At 39.7% G+C, this 19,248-nt stretch overlaps 2 protein-coding genes across 10 annotated transcripts in view; one reads left to right on the forward strand and one right to left on the reverse strand.

The window, feature by feature from the left end:
• IQGAP2 (IQ motif containing GTPase activating protein 2) overlaps window positions 1–19,248 on the reverse strand; it is a 116,349-nt gene that overhangs the window by 19,212 nt on the left and 77,889 nt on the right. For 5 of the 9 annotated variants that reach the window (XM_085213693.1, XM_085213688.1, XM_085213691.1 and 2 more), the window contains 5 exons: window positions 18,268–18,392; window positions 16,142–16,305; window positions 8,097–8,187; window positions 3,767–3,928; window positions 2,628–2,770 (listed from right to left, as the gene is read on the reverse strand). In XM_085213693.1, coding sequence (XP_085069819.1) covers window positions 2,628–2,770; window positions 3,767–3,928; window positions 8,097–8,187; window positions 16,142–16,305; window positions 18,268–18,392 — 685 coding nt within the window. The remainder of the gene's footprint in view (window positions 1–2,627; window positions 2,771–3,766; window positions 3,929–8,096; window positions 8,188–16,141; window positions 16,306–18,267; window positions 18,393–19,248) is intronic. The other 4 variants (XM_085213696.1, XM_085213695.1, XM_085213694.1 and 1 more) reach the window with 2 other exon arrangements.
• F2RL2 (coagulation factor II thrombin receptor like 2) lies at window positions 10,232–14,325 on the forward strand. Its single transcript, XM_010725541.4, has 2 exons — window positions 10,232–10,462; window positions 12,152–14,325. Exons 1-2 carry the CDS (start codon window positions 10,408–10,410, stop codon window positions 13,231–13,233), a joined length of 1,137 nt encoding a protein of 378 aa, XP_010723843.1. The 5' UTR covers window positions 10,232–10,407; the 3' UTR covers window positions 13,234–14,325.

Genomic DNA, 19,248 nt, shown 5'->3' on the forward strand with positions numbered 1-19,248 from the left:
AATCACAGAATCAGAATTTCTCAGGTTGGAAAAGACCTTAAAGATCATCAAGTCTAACCACAACCGAACCGTACTACCCTAACTCTAACAACCCTCCGCTAAATCATGTCCCTGAGCACTACATCAAACGGTTTTTAAACACATCCAGGGATGGTGACTCAACCACCTCCCAGGAGGTGTTCATCACATACAATTCCATCCAACTTTCCCCTATATTTTAATCAGTGTGAATGTTTATAAGGGCTGCTCTGAAAGTAATGTCTCCTATTTTATGATGTTTGTCCGTAGTGTCGGAAGCAAATGTTGGTACAGCAGTAGAGGTTGAACTGTCCCACCAATATCCCATTATATTTTGTTGCCATGTGACCGGTGGCAGCAGAGGGACAGTCTAACAAAGTAGTGTCTGACGTGCAAGTGCATATGAAGCAAAGGTATGTCATTGAATTTCTTCATGCAGAAAAAAATGGCAACCACTGATGTTCATCAACACTTGCTGAACGTTGCTGGAGACAAAACAGGAGTGCAATGAGGCAGTGTGTGGTGCATTTCAGCAGTGATGGGAAGACACATTCTGGACAGTCATGCACAGCTGTCATACCGTAAAATGAAGAGTATCTCGGTCAGTTCATTCATTCAAATCAGTGACTTACGACCACGGAAGCGTGTTCAGAAATGAATATTGGCTTCAACATGTGGGAAATGGTGGTGGCAACATTGGAATATCTCAAAGTTTGCAAGAGGTGGCTCCCATGAATGCTCACACAAGAACAGAAAGAACACTGTATGCGTATTTGTCAGGACCTACTACTGAAGGCTGAAGGTGGCAGTTTCCTGGACTGTATAATTATAAGCAGCGGTGTCACCACTATGAGCCAGAGTCAAAACAGCAGTTCATGGAGTGCTAACATGAATTTCCCACTGAAGAAAAGGCTCAAGATGCAGACCTCACACTGTCTTATGGAATAGGAAAAGTGTGATCCTTCTAGATTTCTGGAGTACATGAAGGACATGGAGCTCTTGGAGCAGGTCCAGAGGAGGGCCACTAAGATGATCAGAGGGCTGGAGCACCTCTCCTATGAAAAAAGGCTGAGGGAACTGGGCTTGTTTAACTTGAAGAGAAGGCTCCGGGGAGACCTCATTTTGGCCTTCCAGTACTTGAAGGGAGCATATAAACAGGAAGGGAAACAGCTGTTTACGAGGGTGGATAGTGATAGAACAAGGGGGAATAGTTTTAAACTGAGACAGGAGAGGTTTAGGTTAGATATTAGGAGGAATTTTTTCACTCAAAGGGTGGTGATGCACTGGAACAGGTTGCCCAAGGAGGTTGTGGATGCCCCATCCCTGGAGGCATTCAAGGCCAGGCTGGATGTGGCTCTGGGCAGCCCAGTCTGGTGGTTGGCAACCCTGCACATAGCTGGGGGGTTGAAACTAGATGATCATTGTGGTCCTTTTCAACCCAGGTCATTCTATGATTCTATGATTTCCTGGAACACAGACAAGCCATCAATTTCAACCACTACATCATGATGAAGGCTTGAACTTGCAGAGTCAAGCCAGAGAAGAAGACAGCCTTGCTTTTGCAACACAATAGCACCAGGACACATGCCAATTTGAGGATGGTGGAGCACACTGCCAAGCTTGGCAGGATTGTGCTAACACACCCACTATATGGTCCAGATTTGGCATCCTCTGACTTCCCTTGGCCTACGCAGATGGAAGATGGAATTCATGGCCAACATTTTACTAACAGTGATGCCGTCATAGCAGCTATGAAACACTGGTTCACCTCTAATGTTGCAGAATATATATTTTTTAAACAAGCATGGCATGCAGGCTCTTGTCCACTGCTGACAAAAATGCTTAGTTAATGGTGGTGATTGTGTTGATGCAAATTCTTTTGTAGTTGAGAATTTTCACCATCAAATAGTACCACTGTGCTCCTGTATCTGTTGTAGTTTCCTTAGAAATCAATAAGAGGCATTACTTTAAGAGCAACCTATGTACTTCGCTACTATTTCATGAGAGGTATCTACTTCTTTCAAGCCTGATATGCTTTTGGGAAGAGAAGTTTTTTTTATACTTTAGAATTCAGAGTTCTGCCTTCCTAATACTTCTAAGATTTTTGTAGAAGTCAGTCATCTAGAGCTGTTTACTGTACCAAGGAAGTCTGCTTACAGAAACTCTCTTGAATACAGTCAGAATCTGTGAAGGACCTGCATTGTGAGTTCAGCTGTTTGTATAGCATAAACATAAAACAGTGTTTACACTTGCACCCAAACACATCATTAATTTCTTTGTCATGAGACAATATGAAGACAAAAAAAATATGAATGTGTAAAAAGTAATCAGACTTCCCTGCATCAGTGTCTATTGGTGGATATTAAAAACAACACTGTAGCCTCCCATCAGGAAGTCTATAAAGCACTGTTATAAGAAAACCACAGGAGACTGCAATTATAGTCATCTTTGACAGAAGACGCTGCTATTGTCAGAAGCAGATACTGAACTAAAAAGATCTTCAGTCTCACCTAGCACAGCCTCTTCCCTTGATACTGCCATGTCTTCTTGTCTGTCCCTCACGTATGCTTCATTAGCTTGCAATCAAAGTAAATGTTTTAGCCACCTACCTGGATTTCTTCAGCAGTTAACCAGGAAGTTTTTGGTAGAACTCCTTCAGGGACAACACAGGTACCTTCCTCAGTTTCCACATTGTAGTAGTAACTATACATATTTTTCATTATGATTTTAATCCACGGACTTTCATTAGAATCTGAAAGCAATATATATGCTGTTATCAGATATGTCCCATTACACTGATAACTTACAGCTTTCTCTACCCACTCCTCATCTCTACATTTAGCTACAGAGCCATTTTACATGCAAAGTCACTATATAAGGATGTTTCAAAATACCTTATTACATGGAGCAGCGTCACTCTTTTAGAACAAAATATCGGTGAGGTTTGTACACTGTTGGCTTCATCAACTCAGCACACTATGCTTTTGAGTTTAATGCTGAAGCAGCATATACCATGTCTCCCATCACTTCCCAGAAAAAATGCAGACTGCTTCTAAGAAAACAGTCTTGCCATCTCCTGGCCAGACGCTGGACCTTATTGACAGTGAGCTCCCACCAGAGATATCCTGTGACCATATCACTGCCTTTGATAAACAAGGCTACATCTTGAAAAGCAGGAAAAACCTCATTTCCTCATGGACAAAAGGCCCTAAGTACAACTGATAAGATCAGTAGTGCAAAACGCCATCTGCAAACTCATGTTGCAGGTACCTGTTTCTCTTTTAAACCACACTGTCCATAAATGGGTCATGGACACTCCAGCAGAGCCTGACCTTTTACAGTAGCCCTTAAGGCTGAAGCACACAGTATAACACTTTCCTTTGCTGACAAAATCAGGGAGTAATGTGATTTTCTGGTGGGATGCACTACTGACATTCAAAGAGAATTCTCTGAATCTCTCAAAGGTTAATTTCATCTTAGACTCTGGTTGTAGCCAGACTTAACTCCATCAGCATGCATTGAGCTCTGGACGATGCATGCAACAGTTCACCATCATGTTAAAAGCACTTGGGCAAGTATAGCGTTTCTCAATGCATTTCAAAAATTAGCAGCCACCTCCCCCTCCTTCTTAATTTATAGTGATTGTAAGTCACTCTATTATGCCAGTTTCCCAGTTGCCTCAGTGACAGTGAAATACCAAACTGTTATACAAATTGTAATAATACAAATTGTTCAGGACAATTTTTACCATCTTTAGTTTTCAGCTTCTGGGCTTCTGAGAGGTTCTTGAAATAAGTTTCAGCACATTCTGAAACAACTCGTAAGCCAAACTTGGACTGCAGTGTCATCAGGATTGGCTGTGAATCACCTTTCTCCAAGCTCCTGTTAATCATCGAAATCCCAACAGCCACTAGGGAAAAATAAAAACAGAAAATTGTTTTATACTTTACATATCCACAGTTCTATCCTCTAGCAACTCTGATAATGGATTTCTATGCTGGTGCACACAACCAGCATGCCACACACAGCAGTTAAGTGCTTCACCTTTTTATTGCCTCTATCATGCTCACAGGGATGAGTATGTCAGAGAACAGCTTTCCAACAGGCAGGAATGCCATCACAGAAGACTGAGAGCAGTGAGGGCAGAGCTGCTCCCCATCCAGTAGAACAGCAGCTGACATCAGGACAAGCTCTGAGAGGTGCTCCTCATTCAACCTGCCCAGCAGGCACCACATCACTCAGGAACCTGACAGAGATGCAGATTCAATTTTGCCAGGAAAAATTGGAATAAATTCCAATTGTCTTCAGCAAAGTTTTGCAATACTGCAGCAGCGTCATAGCTGGGATCCTGAAGCAAGTGTTCCTCACCCCTCAAATTGGAAGTTGGTCCCACACTGGTGCAGTGAGCTCATGCTGCTGAGTTTGTCAGTGATGCAGATCTTGCTCTCAGGGCACACAAAAGTAATGTTGTGAGACATGCTCTAACTTTCAGGTACACTAAGTTACCCATGTGCTCCAATTTAGGGTTTCCCAAGCATCCTTTTCTCTGTGCAAGCCCTACCATCACCAGAGGAGGTGAAACCTCTACTCCTGATAGTACATAGCAGCACACAACAATTTGAAAGGCTCTGCACACTAGAGGTATATGTGGTACTGCTTAGAAACTAATTCTCTGATCCTAAATGATGTTCCTTTACATCTTAGCTCAAGGTGCATACACAGAGGAACAAGTATACAGCTGGAATGCCATATATTATATAGCAGTTAAGTCGATGCAGCCCACTCTGCCCTTCACACTGCAGCACCAAACACTACACTTTTTGTGTTCCTGCACCAAGCTAAAAAGGGTTCACTCTTCAAAAAAAGGTCCCTCTCTCATTGCTTGATTACGCATGTTTTTCCATCTAAAACCTGACAAAAGGTGCTCAGTGTCAGAAGTTCTGGCTTACATGCAGGAGGACACCATCTCAGCAAAAAACAGTTTTCCTCAGTGGTTGGTTTGACTGAAGTGGAATGATTATACTCAGCTTTGTCTGAACAGAAACAGATCCGCCTCCACAGAACATGGCAGCCAGCTCAGAAACAAAGGGAGTATACAATATCACACCACTACCATCTGGACCTCCACCAGATTGCATCATGCTATGTTTTTGTGCTTCAAAAGAAGAGCCCTGTGCTGAGCACATGCTTCCTAGAAGGCTGTAGTAAGTCATGCCCACACGTGGTATGATGGTGCCCAGGCATACAGCCTCAGCAGTGAGGAATTAGAGAAGCAGTACATCAGCAGCAGCATTATATGCTGCTGGCCAAGATGGCTCAGCCCTAGTCATATATGTTCCCATCCACCTTCTCAGCTCTGGTCACTAGTAACTGAGTATTTTTGTTCTTTTTTTTTGGGTGCTGGAAAACACAAAAGTACATACATGTTGCCTAGCTTTTTATCATCTTCTAACTAATCATGCCTTTATTTCAGCAGGAAAGCATAAGGAAAGAAAAGCATGGAGAAAATACCAATTCAATAGAAATGAATCATTTGCACTGATGTGCTAAGTTAACTCTGCTGCTCTAATTAAGGCCCATATAGTCCTGTAACATTACGAGTTATGAGGCCTTAGCCATCCTAATCAGGCAGCATGGAGACCTGCTCCTCCAGCAGGTCAGCACAGTGAAGGGCTCTTCCGCACCCATCTTCCCTCTAAGCAGCAAAAATACACAAAGATGCAGCTGACCGCCGTGATAAGCCTGAGCTCTCAATGGGGCCAAAGATCTCTGCTCTCTTCTATAACACAGCTTTTCAAAAAACAGGCACTACTTCAACAGGCAGCCCCTTCCTGTCTAAAGCTGAAGGTCTGCGCTGATAGCTCTTTCTGAAAGCTGTCATGCTACACAGATAATATTCGACTAATCTCATTTTGACTCCACTTGGACAAGGACTACAATAATTTGAGATACAAAATAAGGTGATACAAATTGCACAGCAAACACCACAAAGAATTAAGAAGTGTTTGCCAAACAGGTCTTCCTAAACAAAGATACGGAGTCTTCTACTGGCAGGACGGTTTGTAAAGGCAATGGTCTGAGAAGTTTTAATACATAGTATAAAATGCTTATTTAAAGTACTACAATAACTTGAGGAGTGTTCAAAACTCCTCCAGTGTCACTGATGAGTACCCTCTTTTATGCAGATTTTATTGCCATTTATGCAGAAATCTAAAAAAAATTTAGTCCAGAGTGAAACGAAAACAAGACTTACATTGCCTTTACATTTGTATACAAGTTTTTAGTGTTTGTTTGCCTTTCAAAAACCAATCCTCAGAGGTAGTTAAAAATAAAAGTTCATTTCCAAGCAATGAGTTGAGCTTTCTAAGTTTAGACTATGTGAACAGAACATGTTAACTTCCCAAAACAGGATGCATTTGTTACAGCAAGTATCAGGTTCTGTACTGTGGGGAAATCTCAGTTTTTAGTTCCAAAATCCTAGAGCACTTCTGACGAATGTGCTATTCAGATACTGCCTCATTTCAACCTGGAGGGCAGAGCACAGGATTCTAGTACTTCTTTCAACAGGGACTTCTTAAAACAGTTCTACTGATCATACTAGATTACGAAAAGTTATGTATTTACTGTGAAAACTGGCATGGATTACGCAAAAGAAAGCTTCATTGCAACAACTGGTAGCAGAGCTATGGTTATCATTTGCAGTATCATATGGTACTGATATATGGATAATAACTGATTTCTGTAAGCAGTTTATGTGATCTGTTTGTAAGATTCTTACAGCACTAGACACAAATAGGCATGTTTTCAAGTCATTCTTTAGCTCACATCTGTTTATAAGCTATGCATTTCCTTCCCTTCCCTGTGCCCAGATGTTTCCTTAGGCTTTCTCATGCCTTTGGGTAGCACTGAAAGGAAGCTCCTTTTGTGGAAGAAGTGGGTATCAGCTCTACATGCATGCATGCATCAGACCCTGTCTTAGCAAACACAATCCAGATGATTCTGTTAGATGTGTAACTGATGTTAAGTGTCTTCAGTACATCTCACTGGTTGAATTAGGATGGCAGATCAAAAATAGTAACATTACATTGGCTGTTTCTGTAGCAGATAGGAGGTTTAATGCTGTAATAGCTGGCCATGTTTGTTTTGTTTTGTTCCACACACAATTTTCAAAGCACTAATACTGACATAGCTTGCCTATAAGTAAACAAATGACAGCACTGCATTAATGAAAGCTAAATACAGAAGCTGTACTTAACCTATCAGGGTGCAAAAGAAGGTGGCACAGTCTCATCCCATCTGCCACTGGAGCCAATTCAAGCAGGAGGTGACCCAGACCAATTGGAAGCTTGAAACCTCACATCAGATCTATGCCAGCCCAAAGTAATTACATGTACAGGTACTTTACCAAAATTAGTTATATTACACTCGCAGAAGGCATTGAGTTCATCTTGTCCTGACAGACTGCAGCTCAGCATTTCTTCCTACACATTTCCTCCTTTCCAGAGGCTATAAGAATATGCACTATTCCAAAAAGCCTGAGTGCTCTTCATTATTTCTTTTAAATACTTTTAAAGTATGTATTTAAGTACTTTTAAGTATATGTCCTTAAGTAATTTTAAAGTGTTTTGAAGTATATGTTCCTCATCTTTATTTGCTATATAATGAAAGGCCTTATATAGAAACAAGTTGTTAGAGCAAATTCTGAAAGATTTACAACATACATCAAGGTACATACATTTAGTCTTAAAGAAGCAAAATAAACTCTTGAACACATCTTCCCATCCTCGTTTCCTTCTGTTTCAACAGTTACATGAAAGTAGTCTGACACTGGAAATTTTGGACCCATTAACCTGTGTAACCACAGATAAAGCCAACAATAACCCTGCAGACATAAATCACCCTAACTTCAGTATGACAAAGAATAATCATTTGTTTTTTTCAGTGTATGTAAAAGGTTGCTGCACTTCCTTGAAGGGGAAAAAAAAAAATAATCATCTACTTCAGTTTTTCAAAACCAAGACTAAGAACAAGAACAATACAGATGAATAAGAATAATAGAGATGAAGCTTAATGCTTACAGATTGCAGCTTCTTTTATATTGCTATTGGCATCACTGATTCCCTTTTGTATTTCATCCAGCCACAGAACCGCTGATTCATCTTGGGTTTCCTGGAAAAGGGATAGAGAAACGCCTTACAAAAATGAATTTAAAATAGTATTTGAACATACTGATAGAGCTAACACACAAACTCCCTTCTCAAAGCCCACGACCACTAAAAGTAATTGGACCACTTAAAATGAACAGTAAAACAAGCTCATATTCTATTTGCTGAGTAGATTAAACTGCTGCTCAAACAAAAGTTCTCAAAGCTTTCACACATAGAAGATTCCATCCTGCTAGATTAATAGAGATTTTAAGTAGAGCTGGAAATATCTCCATTTCTGTAACACATAAGCAAAGTAATTGAAGCATTGAATAAATGCAATTATCAGCCTGCCCTGTGATAGTAGCACATAGGAAATTGGTTTTCTTTCCAAATCCCTTGTTTGAGGAGAGTGTGTGAATAAGGGCTACATAACAAAATGGTGACAAAAGCTGGCGTAAAAACCCAGCTCAGGTTTAGCAGTGATAACTAAGCTTTGGTGGCAAAGGTTGCAGGAGCTGAGCAGTAGAGCAGGTCTCACTTTCTACAGGCTAACCCTGCATGATGACTTCGTACCCAAAATAAAAGAGAGGGTGCTTCTTACAAGATAATCCTTATCCCTATAATTCCAGCCTATGGCTACAATGGACAAGATTATGTCTGGACGAATGTAGGTGTTAACAGCTTAAACAGCCACAGGTAGAAGTTTGCAACAAAAACTGCCGGCACAAGGGATGCACTGGTGAGACACCACGAAGCTCTGGGCTGCACCAGATTCTGCCCATAGAAGCAGTAAGTGTGAGAGATTTAAAAGAGATGATGACCGAAACAGCAACGTACTGGTTCAATCAAAATCTGGGAATATATATATATATGTATGTATATATATACATACATACATACATGAACATAATGGAAAATAAAAACCAGAAAGAGATACAAAGTCAAACAGCTCCTGGGCAGGCAAAGAACCATCTTCACAATGGATATCACTGTCATAGGGACCAATTCTATGTAGCAAATCTGAAAAATATATTATCCATAGAAATTGCAAAGAAAATTGGGTAAAGAATGACACAAAAACACCTCTGTTTCCATCATCTGTGTAAACACATATTAGATTATCTAAATAAAGTCAAGTGCCATCGCCATCAGGCAATTGCATGACAGTGGATGCACACAAGCGTAGTAGAAAGCTAGAATTAATCCCTGAGTGTGCATTAACTCAACTCCCACACCATGACTGAATTTATAGCAAAGAATTGCAAAACTGAGAAGAATTTCTTATCTGGTTTTCAGTTTCAGCACATTAAATACAAAAACATATACAAATTTTGTTCTGGAGCCAGGCCTGGTTTATGCTGAGCCTTGCCACTAGCTTGGAAGCTAGACCAGAACTCAATTATTTTGTCTGTTGGAAGCAAGCCACTGTTTCTTGGCTTAGGTGAAGGTGGTGGGAGGAGAATATGGAAGCAAACTTAAAAAAAAAAAACAAAAAAAAACCAAAAAAAACCAGCAGAAAACATCCATGCAGGCAGAGGAACAGGAAGGAAGAGATCAACAAAACAGCAAATAAGGTAAAATTTTGAGAGGCTGCAAAAGGGGGTAAGTGGCTTGCCAGTGTAGGTAGCTGGGCTGGGATGCAGTCACAGCTGGTTGTTACATGGATGCAGAGGAGCTGAAGCACAGCAATGTTGTCTTAAGGCATATGTGTATCCCTGTGGTTTACTTTCATCTCTGCATTTTCTAAACCAAGATCACCACACTCTTCCCCACTTCTGGCCTCTCCCCAAGAAGCATGCAGAGTTCAGCAGTATGGAATTTCTGGTCTGTGGGTGTGACCTCTGAGTGTTTTGTAAACAGTTTTCCAGAAAATACCTTTATCCTCAATTACCTGTACATAAAAATTCCATCAGAACCTCCCCTTTTCCCTTCACTGCCATCACCTTCAGGGCTGTGGTAAATTAGGAGTTAAACCGCTGCTGTAAAGCAGTTTAATCTCTGTGTTGGGCAGAGGCTGAAACTGAGTCATGTGTGCATATTTGGATACGTCACACCCTCTTGCTGTAGTAGACAAAGAACAAACTAGCTCCTTGCCATAAATCTCATGCCTACAGGATGCTTCGGGAGAACAGATCAATTGTGACTTAGTTCCTTACAGAGGGAAAAAATCCCCTCCCAACACCACTGAGATGAACTAAAACTGTGTTGCCTTTTTTTTGGTATCTGGATTTAGCAAACTACAATGAAGATTCTCGTTTTCACTGGACTGCTCTCTCTAACATCAACTCTTACAACAGGTCAGTTCTGCTTTCTGTATCAACTTTCTATTTTAGATGATAACATTTCTTTTTGATAAGACTGGTGCTTTACTGGCTTAAATGGGCTGTGCATGCACCTTTGCATTTTGCTATACTCCAGCAAGTTTCACTTTAGGCAGAATTTCATTTCATTTCAGTGACACCTTGGATTTCCTTTCTCTTTCCCCAGTCATTTTCAGTAAGGGGTTTTTACCTAAGGGATCATTATTTCCTTCCTGAAAACACATCATATTTCTGTAGTGAGATGATACACTTTAACCTGTACAGTCACGTTCCTTCTGCTTTGAAATGTTCAACAGAACTGCAGCCTCAGACTGCGTTATTAGAAGGAAATTTTCTGAGAACTGTTGTGACAAAAATCATTGAAATGATTGAATAGTAAGCTTAGTTGGTTTTTAATTAACTAAAATGATAGCTGCTTTCAAATGAAGCTATTTTAAAGACTATGTTTTGTATAAAACAGATATCCATACTTGCACCTATCTTTTAAATAGCAGCTAAAATTATTTTTTTATTAATCAGTCAGAAAATTACTAAAAGGGATAGAGGCGTACTAATCATGATTTCTAAGTGTTCTACCAAAAACCTGCCAGATTCACAGCACTGAGCTTGAATAAAGCTATTTTCCATATTTTATTTCAATCTGGAAGCGAAGCTCCCACAGGTTTTCATCCAAATTTCAACTTGCTTCCGACTTCCAGTTTCAAGATCCACGCCTCTGCGCCTTGTCTTTTGGCATTAAACACAGCCAAGACTTTTTTTTTTTCCCCAATGCAAAAATTCTTTATGCAGCTGTTCATTCTGCAACAGTTATTCTGCAAAATACTTTCAGACCATGTGTGGAACACATTCATACTTCAGTAAGAAATGTAGATGCCTTTACAAAGCTCTCTACTAAGCGCTGAGGAGTAGGCATCAGTAGGAGTAACTGGCTTTGCTCAAAGTCAGTGATATTTACTGATTCAAAAAATATTCCTAGTGCATGAGAAATTTTCCTCATCTTCCAATGAGTTTGATCTAACATCAGTCTAAACGTTTGCATTCATCTTTAGGGACCATCATTCCTCATGTACGAGGTGCTGAAAGGTCTTAGTTTGTGTTAGTCAGAATCTAATACAGAAATGTAACCTTAATTTGGTACAGGAGACCAAAATTATTTTTAGAATTATTTTCAAATTTAAAATTCCCAACCTGTGCTAGGCAAGGCAGTGCTCTTTCCATCTTCTTCAGTCACGTATTTCATTCAACTAAGTGACAAGGGTAGCGCTGCCGTTTGCTTGGAAATTTTTACCAAGTCCAGATCAGTTACTTCTTATGTAACAAATTACCAACACTGCTACCACCTTGCAAAAAAACCCTACAAGGCAAGCTTTAAACTAGCGTTGGACAATTTTGATAAAGATGATTGAAAGCACCTCATAAGCAGGAAAATCAGTTTAACATTACATTCACACTATATTTTCAAGGTTGGGTTCAAAATCAGTAAACAAAGATTTTTCCTGAGCACAGTCGAATAACCAAGCAATGGGGAGCACCACAAACTTTCTAAACACAAGCTGTTTTTCAGATGGAAAGGTTTACCCTTCTCCTTACTTGAAGGTGAATTATATTCCTAATCCAGTAGGTCACCTATTCTAACAGTTTTTTGTTTGTTTGTTTGAACTTAAGAGTCTTCACTGAATGATTCTGCAATTAAAACCGTGTCTCTTATCAAGACTTTCCGTGGAATTTCACCAAGAGACTATGATTACATCCCACCTCATGCTATAGAAGGGGAGACAAAGACAATCCATATCAAGGAAAACAAAAGTTCTTTGAAAAAGTATAATGACTCCACTTTAACAGAAGTGAACAACACCACATTGGAATACCTGACTAGTTCTCTGAGCACTAAGCTAATACCCACTGTCTACCTCGGTGCTGTTTTACTGGGTGTACCATCTAATGCCATCATTTTGTGGATGCTGCTTTTCAGAATCCGGTCTGTGTGCACTGCCATCCTCTACACAAACTTGGCTGTTTCAGATTTGCTCTTCTGCATCATGCTGCCATTCAAAATAGCATACCATATCAACAAGAACAACTGGATTTTTGGAGAAATTATGTGTCGAACTACAACTGTGGTATTTTATGGCAACATGTACTGCTCCATTCTGCTGCTCACATGCATTAGTGTCAGTCGCTATGTGGCCATCGTTCACCCTTTCACCTACAAGAGCCTGCCAAAACGCACCTATGCCATTGCCGTCTGTGCCACTGTGTGGACCATCGTCTTTTTGTACATGCTCCCACTCTGCATAATGCAGCAAACCTATTATGTGAAACAACTGGGCATTTACACCTGCCATGATGTGCACCGTGCCTGCGAAACTGTATCTTCCTTCCAGTTCTACTACTATGTTTCTTTAGCTATCTTTGGATTCTTAATGCCTCTTGCAATCATCATTTTCTGCTATATTTCGATTATACGAACACTAAAGACTCACGAGTGGTTCTGGTATGTGAAAGTCAGTCTTTTGATCCTTACCATCTTCGCTATTTGCTTTGTACCAAGCAATATTATTCTTATTATCCATCATATCAACTATTACTACTACAACACAGATAATTTGTATTCTTTTTATCTAATAGCTTTATGCCTTAGCAGTTTGAACAGCTGTCTTGATCCTTTCCTTTATTTTTTAATGTCAAAAATACGAAGTCAATCCAATATATACCTAACAATGGTTAAAATAACCAGGGAAATGTGAATTTTATTCTATATTTATGTTATTGGAATTACGATTTTGAATAGTACTAACCCAGGTAGCGATAAACCTCAGATTTGACAATTAAACCTTAAAAAAGAATTCTAAGATTGTTAAATCATGATCTCAGTGAAATTTATTTCTTCCAAACCCCACACAAGAGGCATCCTCAAGTATATTTCTCTATAATTATGCTGTGTGTGCTACGATGTCAGGTGAATCTACCTAGATTCAGGGAAGCAGCTGAGAACTTCCTTCTGAGAATATCAAATTCATGGTCACAGAGAAGACACTATAATATCAGTTACCACTGAACAAGAGAGGAATCCACATCAGTTACCACAGAACAAGAGAAGAATCTATCCAGCACTTTTAAGGCCCATTCCTGACTTGAAAACATTTTATATGTTGTTTGTGACCACATTCACTGCGGGACTAATGTGAATGTGAGGTTTTGATACAGTGGGAATGAGAACAAGTGGAAGCACTAGCTGTTCATGAGCTACAGAGCATTGGAGAGGCATTATGGCACACAGCTAAGAGCAGATTCTGCCCTAGATATCAGAATTAAAGAGTTGCAATCCCATTAGGTTGGAAGTGCAGCAAAATCTACAGCCTTAAAAGCAGAACTTGACATGCTTCCAAGGAAGCATCTCCTCTGAGGCTGCTTAACCAGCTTTGGTCTGGAGACTTGTTCTTCCACTGTGTCAGCACCCATGCTCCTACAACCCGCAAGGACTGCTGAAAGCTAACCCTTATCACTGTGAATCCAGGCATGCTTTATTCTTGCTTGGTAAGCAAAAAAGGAAAACTATTTTGTAGTATCCTCTATATTTCCACATCCTCACAGGAAACAATTAGTGTTAGAAGAACTGAAGCAAGCTGTGATTAATTGTCCATGCTAGTAAAGTAAATGGTTATCTTTACATTTATAGAAGCTCAAGACCTACAAATGCAGAGTATAAGATCCTACAAAATAAGCTCAGTGGTTGGTGGACACCTATAACTAACTGTGTAAAACAAATAAAAAGTACTTGATGTACTTGATGTTGTGAGAAACTTAAAAATAAAATCATTTGCAGTGGGAAATGGGAAGTGCCTCCAAGAAATCTGGCAAGGCTCTACCTGTTCAATTTCTTCTGATTCCTAATTAATTATGTCATTCCTTCAACAAGCACATCATTTAATTATAACTTTTAAGTAATCCACATATTAACCAATTATTGCAAACAACAAAAATGCCAGCTTAATTGTAAAGCCTATGTATCTGTCAGACAACATTACACAACACAGGAAATGTTGCAAAGTATGGCACAGCTGTTTAACCTTTCAGGAATTCAGAAGACACTTCCTAAACACAGGGTTTCTCTTCAATGAGACTTGAACACACTTGATTTGAAATGAGAATGTGAGTGAGAGTGAGAACTGTTAGAAGCAACTGTATAAAGTTACAGGAATAAATGAATTCCGTATTTGTACTTTCAAGCGATGAACAAGTAGGTGTCAGCTAGCTTTTATAGGAACTAGATTCTACATAGCTGAGGGCTCTTCAGCCAGAGGGATGTAACAACGGCATGGTCAGAACAAGACAGCAGTTTCAATCCATCTGTTTTCCAGACTCCAAGGAATACAGGAAGTTCAAAGTCAAACGTATCTAACAGCTGTAAATCAAGTACTCCCTTATGCCACAACTCACTCTTAAAACATGTTAAATACAGCTAAAGACCAATCTGCATTACAAACAGGAATCAAAAAAGTAAAAGGTTGATAAAGACTAGAGTTTATTGCACAGTTTTTTCAATTCTGTTTTTAGGAGAAGTTCAATCTAAATCATATATTAAGAAAGGTGGTATCCATATTCTTATTCAGCAGCTAAACTACTAGCTCAAATTAATGCATCTGAATATTTATTTGGGGAACATATACAGTACAGCGCCTTGCTCTCTCCCTAAACAGAGCTGTTTGGTTTTTTTAATAAATCATTATTACATAAAAACAGATGTTTTGAGTATTTGTCAAAGGACTACAAATGAAACAGCCAGCACACAGCAAGGGAGTAGACTTTTCAGCATCCAGTAATTAGTGAAACCTGACGTTATGGGAGAACACAAGCAAGACTGAGATTTGCAACACCCAGTTCAAAAGCTCTGCCAGTGGATGACAGAAGCACATGTTTTTCATAGCAGGTACTGCAGGTGAGGTGGCAAAATAGCTGGGAGGTGTTTCTACAAGCCATTGTGCAGGAACTTTTTCCAGCTGACATTAAGAATGCATCATGTGAATTTTAGACATCTTCTTGAAACTGCGGGAATATTCTATATGCTGAGCTATGAGCTTTAGCTAATCTTCCCTTCAGTCAAATCCTGCAAGTTGTTAGGCTGATCTGTGTTTACACTTCCCTAAGCTGTGATGTTAACCAGGGCACTGCTTTTGAGGAAGCTGATACAAGCATCCTGCTGAGATTGGCTGAAGTTGAAGGCATGTACAAGATGGGAAGTGTGTTGTTGCATGACAAGGGCAGAACAGAACCACCACTACTACAGACCCTCAGATTTCAGCAACCGAGGCTTCTCAGCAAAAGAGCTCCCAAAGTACTCTCCTCAGCATGACTGAGTACTTTCTAGCAGAAGCCTCAATTCCCACTTATAACTACCTGCACAGTTATCTCTAGTAACTAGATCCTTACAAAAATTCCTAACAGATACAGAATGTATCTTACTGTTAATTAATTGATAATTAATCTCCTGTGAAGATCAGAATAAGTTGTAGTAGAAAACTACTCAGTGCTTATTTCTTGTCTCCGGCTTATATCATTTGTACAAGTAATCCAAAGTCTGCAGGATCAGGACAAGAGCATGTGTAAATAAAAATAATTGACATTTCAGTTCTGACAAGAGGCAACAGCTCTAACCTTGCGCTTCTGTGTTTTGGCATCGTGCAGAACATCCTGATAATGCTTTGCATTTTCTGGTCTCACATCCTGCAGCTTGGCTGTGGGCATCAGTAGAGCTTCTAGAGTTTTTTCAGCATTTCCTTGGTCAATTGCTTCATTAATGTGGTCAATTGCAATAATTCCTATGAAACAGAAATTTTATTACAAGCATAGTTGTCAAAGAGATACAGCCTATCATGTAACAGATAGAAACAAAGCAGTAACACACAGAAAAGAAAAATCAAGTAACAAGAAGCAGAGGCAGCAAGAGCAAATAACTTAAAATTATTTTCTTCAGATATTTGTGTGAAGATATTCACTTCCATAGATTTCCTTTCTGCCATGCCTATTCATTCCACTGAACCTATCTCTCCACATAAAATTTTACCCTCACACAAAAAAAAAAAAAAAGAAAAAGAAAAAGAAAATTTACTATACCAGCAGAGCACAAAAGGCTCTGAGAAGCTTAAAGAAATACCGGACACCATATCTATGTGTGCATCAACATACTGGCTGGCTGTGCAGAAAGATTCCAGACTTGTTGAGTGGTTGGGAATTAGACTTCCTGAAACCCTAATTTCAGAGGTGACGTACATGCTGACCTACAAGTTACAACATTATGTTGAACCTTAACCTAAATTCTTTAAACTTCACCTCCTCTAATCAAACTGGCAATGCTGATCTTATGAGATCAGCTTGATTTTGTTCAGACCTGTGGACACTGAGGACTACAGCCACATCACATGATGTGCTTAATAAAACCTATGACTCATTTTCTTCAGTTGTCAAGACTGTTCTTATTTAAAGTGACAATGTATTCCCTCTCCAAAACAGTGTGGAGATGCACTGCTTGGGGTGATTTCGCCCTAAAGTCAAGCTGCCCCACAAGGGCACTGGCTAAGGGCTTCTCATGAACTGTGAGAGACGACACCCTCCACTGGCAGCTGATAATCTCTCACCATGTTTCTGCCATGCCATCCACAGCTGGTGGGTCCAGGATCCATGCCCTCATGAAGGCTAAGGCAGGAATGGGCAGCCACACAGGCTTGCTTATGGAAAGCAATGTCAGCCTTCTTCCTGCCCTCTCTGCCCTGTTAATGATTTCTGGGCAGAAGCCTGTGCCAATGAAACTATATGCAAAGCTTTCTCACCAGTAGAGACTGACTGCTAAAGAAGAAACATCTATTTCAAGGCCTTTTTCACCTATTCATGACTCCAGCGAAGCAAAGAGTCACAAAAAGTAATTTTGCCCACTGGAAAAAATACGCTTATATCCCATACTGGGATAGGATATCAAAAGATGGTAGGCTGGGTAGGCATCAAAAGAGCCAAGAGGCCTGCATCTCCTGTTCAGAAGCAACAACACAGCCAGTTTTCATATTTCCATAAGGTAAGATTCTTCTCTTACTACTGCTAAACATAGCAGGGTGCACTGTGCTGATAGCTTAAGGAGAGGGTAGCTAATAGCCTCAAATTTTATGGAAAATGCATCTATAATCTAGCAGAGACTTCAGTCTGTTAGCACTTTTGAAGCCCAAATGACCACATCTAAATTAACATAAAAATTTTAGGGCCATACAGTCACACTTAAATGAAAGAAATATTCTCCAAAACCATTTATATTAGAGCGTACACAATAAACTTTTCTTTCAGATAGGAAATCAAATTATGTGAAAGGAGAGCAGGACACACTGTTGTACTTCTACAAACTCTGGTGAAAAACAGGGGCTTGGAAATCACTTAACAAGCATGGTTTTACATAGGGTATTATCTATTTTCTGACCCTATCCTCCAATACACTCTTGCCTTACAATTTCTGCAAAATCCTTGTATTAATATCATCCAATTCAAATACTGAACTATACTGACAAGTATTCTGAACCACAACATTTGTAATGCTGCAGACGGTAGGCATTCTAGGATACATTTGAACCAGACACAACATAACCAGGAACACTTCAGATGGATTTAAAGATCAACAGCCATTCAAAATTAACAGCTTCCTCTATTGATCAGAGTCTGTGCAAGGCCATTTAGCACAGAAACGTGTGTCCTGATGACCGGACTACCATCTCTGCCACCGATGTACAGGAAGAATTACTTACTTTCATTTTCTTCTTGAATTTGCATATTAACCAAGTCAATGCAGTTCTGGATATCATTCCAGCTTAAATAATCTTGGCCTTGAGATGAAGCCTCTGACTTAATAGACAATAGTGTATCAGCATAACTATAAGAAGATATAAAATACATAAGTGTATTTCATACACAAGGTAAATTGCCATTAAGAATTAGTCAGATGTATCATCCATCATTTATTGACTTTTTCAATGAATGATTATCAGACCAACTCATTTCCTGTCAGAAATTATACAAACATGCAAGCTGCTTCCTTGGTCACACATGTATTTTGGGAAGTGAAAAACTGACCCTACATGCTAATCCAAAGCCTTCTTCTTGGCAGAGTGATTATGATATCATTTCAGGAAGTGGCTGCTTTTTCCCCAGATTCTATCTTAAGCGGGAGATATCAGTACTTTCAGGGACACTGCCACAGTCCAGTATGATTTTATGTTATCAATTGTATTTAGCTCCCAGAAAATTTGAAATTTTCTAATAACCTCAGGATAAAAAAAATATACCATGCAACCTGGTGGCCTACCCAAGTTCTGTTACAGAGGCAGGAATATGGCGCATGGTGAGTCTTACAGCTCTTAGAAAAAATTTTCAAATACTTCTGCTCATTAGTTGATTTTTAAATGACTTGTCTTTCCTTGACTCTTCCTGACGGAAAATAATAGCAAAACATGATGGCTTTTTTCTTCACCATCTGTCCTGAACTATTTTATATCCTCTCTGATAGGAAGCCATCAGGAGCAGAAACTTGCTTCAGTCCCCATTTTGCCCCTAAGGAAAAGTGACAAAGCTGGGCAGATCCTTTACTGTGTGGTAATGCAAAAGAATTTGGGAGAAACTGCCCACTTCTTGCTGCACTAACTCAAACAGCAGAATATCTGCTCTCACAGTATCAGGTAGCAGCCCCTCCTGTTCAGAAGATAACTTTGCATTTTGCACAGGGAGGATGA

Source organism: Meleagris gallopavo, chromosome Z (genome assembly GCF_905368555.1).
Source record: "Meleagris gallopavo chromosome Z, MGAL_WU_HG_1.1, whole genome shotgun sequence".
In the NCBI taxonomy this organism is placed as follows: domain Eukaryota; kingdom Metazoa; phylum Chordata; class Aves; order Galliformes; family Phasianidae; genus Meleagris; species Meleagris gallopavo.

Coding starts and splice junctions, on each gene's coding strand:
- F2RL2 (XM_010725541.4), top strand. CDS start 10,408: ATGAAGATTCTCGTTTTCACTGGACTGCTCTCTCTAACATCAACTCTT. Junction 10,463..12,151: donor AACATCAACTCTTACAACAG/GTCAGTTCTGCT, acceptor TTTGAACTTAAG/AGTCTTCACTGAATGATTCT.